Genomic DNA, 8,960 nt, shown 5'->3' on the forward strand with positions numbered 1-8,960 from the left:
AGCAGATGAGTTAGGCAGTTTGAGTCCCTTGGAGTTATGGAGCAGAACAGATTGACAGGTATATGCACACACTGAAGGAGCTGTAGTGTTTCATGTGGCTCTGACTACCAGAATGCAGTTTGATAGTGTCTTACTTGGGCAAACTGGATGCTGGGACTTTGGTAATTGGCTTAAATGTTGCAAAGGGAACTACAGGAAATTACAGTTGTCTCTTCGAATAACAAAGTAACAGGTTGTTGAGGTCTACCTGCCCAGAATTTGGAGAGCCCCATTTTCTGTTTGTGGGGAAAAGTAAAGGCAAGAAACTAAAAAATTCTTTTCTTCTAGGATTTCTTTTATGAAGATATGGAACTTCTAACAGAGAAACTAAGAGCTCTGGCTACTGATGGAAATAAGCACCGAGCCAAAGTAGATAAAAGAAAGCAGCGATCGGTCTTCAGAGACATCCTGCGAGCTGTTGAGGTGAATCTTATGTCTCACTTTGAGTGTCTGGATTGTAACTTATGTAGTGTACAACTGAATCAAAATAGTTTTATTACTAAATAGAATCACTGTTTCAGTGAAAGCAACAGGAAAAACTATTTTAAATGAGACTTCAAATTCTGATTGCTTATGCAAAATATAACTGCTTTTTTGGGAATGTAGAACAAAGAAAGTCAAGCTTTTTTTTTCTCTGAATTTGGCTTCCATATCAGAGTATACTTTTTTTCTGTAAAGAAGACTAAACATTGCACTGTAAATACTAAATTATTTTTTTATACCACGAGCAGATTTTTTTCATAGGAACTTCATTGGGCACCCAAGTTAGTGTCTTAAATTCTGTGAGAAAGTTTTCTGTAAAATGTTGTTGAACAGCTGTGCATAACAAACTAAAAGCAACAATTCCAAATGTCACTTCCATGGAGGGCAGTTGTTGTCTTAATTGTTCTGCTGTGATCTTTTGGTTTTCAATATCCAGATTAAGAGAAAAATACACAAAGCAGGACTTGAAAAATACTTGTTTAGTGACATAACTTCTGAGTAAAGCCTCACAAATGTCAGACTTTTGCCACTCTACTGGGTTATTTATTATCTTGCACTTCTAAAACTATAGACTTTTTAAACTTGTCAAATAATTGCATTTGATGTTGCTTTATGGGTAAGGCTAACTAAAGATTAGTTGACATTCAGAACAATTAAATATCTTGGAAGCTAAGAAGGCCTTGAAGTGATGTGAAGTCACCGTTGAGGTTTTACCTGTAGAAGAATGAGTCACTTACTAAGACTTGTTACATTCCATTGTCACAAATGCAGCTCACCACATTTGAAAGGTGGGGACTGAATGAGGCTTAGAAACTGACTGAAAGGTAACTCCTGCACTCAGAACTGGTTTTTCTGGAGACAACTTTAAAGATTAAAATAACTTTAGGAATTGAACTTGTGTTGCTTTTTTAATCCTTCCTTACTTGAAAAGTGTCAGTTTCAAGTCTTACATGACATTCAACTTTAGGTGAGAATCAGTTTATGAACAAATAGAATCTTCAGTATATGTGTATGTTATTTGGAAGGTTTTGGTGTGCCAAATTTATTTTAAAAATTAAGTTCACAGAGATACATACAATTCATAATAAAAAAGAATGCTAAAATTGCATATGCTGTTTTCTTTAATTTTGGATAGGAGCGTGACTTTCCTACAGAGATGGTAAAATTTGGACCGGAGCGCATGTATATTGACTGCTGGGTTAAAAAACAAACCTATGATACCTTCAAGGAGATCCTGGGGTCAGGGATGCAGTATCACTTGCAGGTGAGCTGCTGTTTGATACAGGTTTAGACTGTTTTTCCCTGTCTGGCTTCTTTCTAGTAATTAAATCTGAATTATGAAATCAGTAGAACTTGGTGACATGATGGGCTTTGCATCAGAAGTGTTAAAAGACAGCACTTACAAGATGAACTACAGTGAGCTAGAATTGTCTGGGTGAACTGCTTCTGAGTGCTAGGCTGGGTGTGCAGGGTTAGCAATTAGAATACTTCTCCAAGAAGAGATTCAAGTTGAATATCTTAGCTTCAGGATTTTTCCTGAATCCTGATGCTGTCTTTCAGCAGAATGATGTAGTCAGCTCCCTACTATAAAGCTGTATGCCTCCACCCTTCCTGCTCTAGCCTGTAAAAAGGAATGCAAAGTTGTAGTAAAAACGTAAGAAATGCTAATTGTAGCCCAATGATAACAGCCTTCCAGAAGGGAAGGGATAAGTCCTTATCTCTTCTAGGAAATGTTTGTCCAGTAGCATGTTTAGATACATAGCAAAAGTAGGAACTGTAGGTTAGGAGTGTAGGCTCCCAAATTGCTATTTTAATTATGAATTAAAATTCCAAGTCCAGTGTCAGTTGCATTTTTATGTGACTGAGGGTGCCCAGTCATGTAGCAGCTTTTTCAGATTTTTCAAATACTACTTTTACAGTCAGATGTTTTAAAATTGGTGTTGTGAAACCATACAGATCTGTGCCCAGCAGCCTGTAACAGAACAGAGTCTAATTTGCTGGGACAAAAATCAACTGGGTGGGGTAACTTTTCTTTTAAGAGGAGGATTTTAGTTCTTAGCCTTATTTTGATGAAAGGAAGAAGTGTTCCCTGACTTAGTTGCAAAAGATACTATAATTGGTGTTAAATTGATACTGTTTCTTACTGGATTACTTAATATTAACAGTAGCCAACTTTGGAAACTTGATAATCAGAGGAGAAACTGATTATTTGATGTTTCTTGTTTAGTCAAATGACTTTCTTCGGAATGTGTTTGAGCTTGGCCCACCAGTAATGCTAGATGCTGCAACTCTTAAAACAATGAAGATATCCCGTTTTGAAAGGGTAGGTTATTGCACCTTACTGTATTTTCTTTCCTAGACTTATATTTCTCCTGAATGAAATGGCATTCCAAATGTGCACTTTAAAAACTGTTGTCTTTAAGCTTGTCAGTTCTAATAGTGGCCCATATCACTGAGTGAATCCAAATCTTTACTTGCATGTGCATCTTTGAGCCCTTGCTGTACAGTTTTCCACTTGGCATGTGCCTGCTGCTGTGGTTCTCCCAGGGGGTCTGAAGGTTGACTTGGTTGGTGGTTGGTACCAGATTCATGCTCTTACAAGAGGTATAGGTTTTTGAGTAGCAACCTACAGGAAACCATAGAAACTGAGTTTGTAAGAAGACAGTATCCTGAACTCTCCAGTATGAAATGGGCACTAGCAGGATGACTTTTCTGCTTGTTTGTGAATGTACTCATCATATCTATTAACAGTTTATGGAGTTCTGTTACAAAGTTTAATCTAGGGGGCAAACTTAATCTACATTGTCTGTATGATGTTCATGTTGCTCCTAGCTCAGCCTTTCTTATACAGTCCCAAGTTTCCTTTAAATGTATAAATATTAAAATTAATCCGTTTTTGGTGCAAAGACACCATAGCAGAGATTTCAGAGGCCTACCGATTTACTTCAAAGATTAATAAAGATATTTTCAGCTGTTTTTTAACAAGAAATTTCTAAAGGACATAAGCCTATTGACCATCTGTGATTATTTTTTCCTTTTATTTTGTAGCACTTGTACAACTCTGCAGCATTCAAGGCTCGGACAAAGGCTAGAAGTAAATGTCGTGATAAAAGAGCAGATGTGGGGGAATTTTTCTAGATCTTTTTTCCATGGGGTTCAATTTTAATAATGAAAATAGATTTGTAATCTTTAATTTTTAAATTCCTGTAGTAAGTTTGCACTTGTGCACAGGGATGTTGTATAGTCTGTAAATACAATGCATGTTGTTGCTTAGTTGTATACATTCTGTATATATATATAGTTGTAAGATTGGCTGCAGGTATACATTGTAACACTTATCAGATGCAACTTGCTCCAGAGGTTGAGTATTGTAACTGAACTGTTGAGTGGGCTGGATAACTGTAGTCAAATGTTGTGTGTCAGATTGGATTCCTAACTTTATATAAGGTACATTACATTAAGTCATTGACCAAGTGTTTTAAAAAGATGAACTCGTTTATGTGAAATTATTTCAGCAACTTTTTAAACTCTTCAATGGCAATTGGACAAAATTTCTACATAGTATGACTTTATCTGGAAGGAGATTATGAAGTTCAATTATCTTCACTTACAGTGAAGTAGTGGATGGCAGACACTTTCCTCAATGTAAAAAAACGATTGTGTTCTAGAATTGGATGTTTAATTTTTTTAATAAAAATGATTCTTACTGCTTGCTTTGTAAAAGTGATTTCTGTATGAATGGAAAGCTGGAGCACCAATAAAATATTCAGAGAGGTACTTGGCTTGTAGATGCTACATGAAACTACCTTGCTTGGTTTTCAAGGTACGTATTTACAGATGCATTGCACACTAGCCTACTGCTGGTTATTGCTTTTGAAATGGTCAAATATTTCCTAATTCTGTTACTGCAAAACAAGTTCTCCCTTATCTTTCTGGAGCTGTTCCAACTGCCCTGTTTTGATCATGCTGAAAACTCATCCTACCCTCAGTTTTTGACTAGAGGACTGAATTCTGCCGGTTAACAGACCTGTCCTTCTCTGAGATGAGTTTTATGCTATAAAAACATTAAAAGCTAGATAGCTGGAGTAAAAGTACATGGTAAACTAAATGTTCTTAAAGCTGTAGCTGCTTAAAGCAGAGAAAGTAAACATATACCCCAAGATAACCCCACACCCTGAGAACTGCTTGCTTTGATAAGGGAAAATTTTGGGTTTGGGTTGGTTTGTTTTTTGTTTTTTTTTAGCTGCAGATTATAGCAGAACCTATTCTAGAAAATCAGTAACTTTTGGAGAAAGGCTTTAACATCAAGTCCAACCATTACTCTAGCACACTGCCAAGACTACCACTAAAACATGTCCCAAAGCATGACATCTATATGTCTCTCAAATACCACTAGGGCTGGCGATTCCACCAGTGCCTGACAACCTTTCTGGTGAAGAATTTTTTCCTAGTATCTAATTAAATCTGTGGCATAACTTGAGACCATTTCCTCTTGTCCTGTTGTTTGTTACTTGGGAGAAGAGGCTGGTGCCTACCTTGCTACATCTATACATGCTAAGCAGAGTACCTTTGAGCTTTATTCTCAAATAATGCATTATGTAGTAACCTCTTTGGCTTATGAAACTTTACTCTGAGTACAACAAGGCCTTCAACTCTGTCAACTGAAATCTGTGCTATGTTGTTGGTGTTTGTCACAAAAGTGGAGAAGAAACTTCTGACCCTGGAACTAGGTGAAGCTGTCTACCTGTGTTTGCCTAGCCCAAGATGTTGCCTCCCTTGGCCTAAGCTGTTCCCACAAGCCTGCAGGTCTTTCCCATGGCTTCTGGGCAGTCACCTTTGGCAGGCTTTGCTAGTGCAACGTAGCACTTTTGGTAGCTTCCTGTTCTGCCAGTATTCTGCAAAATTGATTTCACAGCACTTCCTGGCAGGTGGCCAAGCATGTGGTTGCCTTTTCCCCCATTACACTGTCACTGCCAACCACAGAGACCAGGAAGGCTTCCAAGGCTTTTTGAGGGCAGATGTGCAGTTTTCCTGCCCTGCAAAGATCTGATGAGTTTGTAGACCTTTTCAAGCTTAGAACAGGATAGTGCCGAGTCCTTGTTTTCCAGTTAGGATGGTGTCAGGAATCTTCCAGGGATGGAGGTGAGATTTTTATTCTGGTCTGCCTGTCCTTGTTTGGAGGGAGGACTTTGAGGACACTGCTGCAGAAAGGGAGCAAGCTTGTTATGTCTGCATTACTGACCCAGCTACCTGGACTGGGCAGCAGCAAAGCTCATCAACTGAGGGTGGGAAACAGTCAGAACATGTATCCTCTCTTCTGTTTCCTGAAAGAAAAACACATTTTCAGTTTAAAGGGGTTCACAATTTTAGACATACAGAATGGCTTCAGAAAGAACTTGTTGTTTTGAGGTGTGATCCCTCTGTATGTCAGTTGCCTGTCATTTCTATGTGCTGTGACATTACATGCTGCCATGTTGGCAAAAAAAACACTAGCAATCGAGAGCTGTGCAAAAGCACAGTTACCAGTACTCACAAATAATTCCTCAGAATTTTATTTTTTAAGCAGCGAAGGATGGCAGGAAAACTAGTCCATCCCATAATATTGTTCCACTTGAATTTTTAAGTGTGTGGGGTAAGGAGGAAAATACCCTGTAGGTTTTTTTTCTGGTCTATGCCTTTAAAGTACTCATAGCTGCAATACTATAGATATGACTCTTCTGCATAGCAAGCTGGTTACTCATAGCTACAGTATTGTAGATATGACTCTTCTGCATAGCAAATGAGTTACAAAAAGGCATCATAAACCAAAAGGTTAACGAAATTATAATTAGTATAATTAGATCATCAGTAACAAACCTCATTCTCCATGATAGGTTATTACTGCAATTATTCCAATATCATATACTGTATATTTGCTGATTTATTTTTAAACAGGTCAATATTGTGAAGTCAGTACACTTGGCCAAGATAAACTCTAAAAATAGACTGGAAGTGGCAGTCTGGTAGCTGCCTTCATGGGTCCTGCAGGAGCTGACAGGTTCCTATGAGTCTAAAGGTAGAGAGAGGAGTTTTCTTTGGGTGATTTTCACTGGCTGATTTCTTCCATACTGACCCATTACCTGAAGGCGTTTACATTGTAAGTAATATTTCATTCTCCAATTTTTATTCCCTTTTAGACTTCATTGTTTTCCTTTTTTCTGTGAAGAATTTTCAACGTGTTTTCACAGTAAGTTCTAATTTTACCACAACAACTTAAGGAGAAATTTAAAAGTTGAAAGGGAAAAAAGGTCTTCAAGCAAGCCTGAAGTACAAGATAGAGTGACTCCAAAACCCACAAAGTTTAGATTATTTACTGGGAAATGAATCAATACTTCTGGTCAGTGACACGGATGTCTCTGTTGTTTGGCATATCAACGGAAATGAATAAATGTAATGTAGACTTTGCTGAATAAATAATAATTACTATCTCTACTGCAGTTACATGCACAGTGAAGAAACAGGTTTTAAATAATTAATAATGAATGCAGAAACAGATCATTAATATTATTAATGAGTCAAAGGTACTCACATTTATTACAGCTCAAGTTGTTAAGAAGAGTCTTCCCTGAAGTTGCAGGGAGGCACTAATCAAAATACCCATGAGACGTAACTGCTCTTTGGAAGCTAAAAATAACCCAAAGCCTCTGCACGAGGCGGTAACTTTTAGCAGGCTGCAGTGGCAGCGCAGGGCTGGGTAAGGCGGCACCTGCTGGGGATGGGCTGGTGGGGAGGCAGCAGAGCCAGCGCTGGCCAGGACCGGCTGGCAGGCTGCGTGCCTGGCACCACCCCACAGCCTAAGGGAGGGCAGTGGACACAGCCACCTCTCCTGCACTCACTGCTGCACACCTAAAAGTCACTCGCTAGGTAAGGGCAAGCACTGCTATGCCAGCTTTTCTGCCTTATCTTTGATTTTGCAGCAGCAATTCCCAGCAGAGAAAAAAAAAATTAGCTGTAATCTTGTTTTATGTCCTGTTAAATAGAAGTATAAAAGCAGGCTGCTCAGTCCCTGCTGTAAGGAGAATGAGCCCATTTCCAGGAGCGATTTAAGCACTTAGTCTTCTGACTTACTAAGGCTCAGTGAATATTATCCAGCAAAAAAACCTATCTCAGAATAAGAGAAATGTTACCTGGAGATACGGTTTCTTTCTTCAATAATTACAGAAGGAGTTTTCAGTGATCAGTGTAGTGATCTAAGGTGCCTAGTTAGAGCATCTGCATCTCCTTATTGCCAGGATTGTTAAGGAATAACGTGCAATTCATAGAGGAGCCTGCTTAGGTATTGCTTTTTTATATATAATCGCTCTTCAGAACTTTATATAAACAATGAGTTCATGCACCCAGACTTTGCAGAGAAGCTGCTGATTGGGCATCACCCAATGCTTTTTTTTTTAAGCAAGGAGTACTAGTCAAAGAAAAGGCTTTGCCATCAGGCTTTAATTTGTCCAAAACTAGAGTTTATGCAGTGTAGAACCACGTTAGAAGATAATGTTTTGCTCCATTTTTTACAAACAATAACTTCATAGTGATATCCTAAGGTGTATAAGCAGACTCATATTCTTGCTGCTAATCTCCTACATCTGTACCTGCTTTCTCTGTCCTATCTCTGAATTTTTTGTTGCTGAAAGCAGAGGACCTGAGTGACATCCTTCCTGGTAGTCTTAATGAAGGTTTGGCTCTCACTGTGACCAGGATATCACCCATCATCTTACCAAGTACTCAGCAAACAGAAAGGGTTGTACAACTAAATAACTAGCATTCAAATGAATGCTGGAGCTGGTGAAAGATTTTTCTTTTTCTCTCTTTCTCCACACACACACACATGCACAAACACAATGTAGCAATGAAATCTTATACTCATCAAAGATCTCCAAGAAGAAACAGGTGCAATGTACTGAGTTACCCTTGGCTTCAACATCTAGTAAATACGCTGGTCCTTCAAATCCCTTTGTTTTAAAGGTAGTTAAGGCTGCTCAGCACTTCCCTGGAACAGGACACTGTTACCAGTTGTTTCCCATATCCATGTTTTAATTTACCTTTTTAATTATTAGTTCTTTTAGATAAAATGGAGAGGCCTTCCTTGGAAATTAACCTGCCAGATACTCATGAAGAAGGAAAACTTTATGTAGTTGACTCCTTAAACAACTTGAACAAACTGAATGTTTGTCCAGATGAATCCCAGCACGTGCTAGGTACGTACAGAACACTGCGATTTTCTGTAGATACAACAGGCCATCACAGAAGAGTTGTGTATGGCATTTGAAAAGACCACATCGTGTTGCACTCATGTTAGCAGCCCAGTAGACCCATGTGTGTATGTCAAGCTCTCTACTGAAAACTACAAGAGAAAGATTGAAAATGGCATAATTTAGACAGATGAATGGTTTAGCTGGTCCTGCTGA

General features: G+C 38.5%; 2 protein-coding genes across 2 annotated transcripts in view; both read left to right on the plus strand.

Annotated features, from left to right (window-relative positions):
* IFRD1 (interferon-related developmental regulator 1) overlaps positions 1-3,713 on the plus strand; it is a 9,325-nt gene extending 5,612 nt beyond the window's left edge. The window contains exons 8-11 of the mRNA XM_009995172.1: positions 328-462; positions 1,658-1,786; positions 2,750-2,845; positions 3,571-3,713. Of these exons, the coding sequence (XP_009993474.1) occupies positions 328-462; positions 1,658-1,786; positions 2,750-2,845; positions 3,571-3,660 (450 nt within the window). The 3' untranslated portion in view covers positions 3,661-3,713. The remainder of the gene's footprint in view (positions 1-327; positions 463-1,657; positions 1,787-2,749; positions 2,846-3,570) is intronic.
* Positions 3,714-8,623: 4,910 nt separating this feature from the next.
* LSMEM1 (leucine-rich single-pass membrane protein 1) overlaps positions 8,624-8,960 on the plus strand; it is a 5,112-nt gene continuing 4,775 nt past the window's right edge. Inside the window, exon 1 of the mRNA XM_009995173.1 lies at positions 8,624-8,750. Within this exon, the coding sequence (XP_009993475.1) occupies positions 8,624-8,750 (127 nt within the window). The remainder of the gene's footprint in view (positions 8,751-8,960) is intronic.

This window comes from Chaetura pelagica, unplaced genomic scaffold, assembly GCF_000747805.2.
Source record: "Chaetura pelagica isolate M959 unplaced genomic scaffold, ChaPel_1.0 scaffold1533, whole genome shotgun sequence".
In the NCBI taxonomy this organism is placed as follows: domain Eukaryota; kingdom Metazoa; phylum Chordata; class Aves; order Apodiformes; family Apodidae; genus Chaetura; species Chaetura pelagica.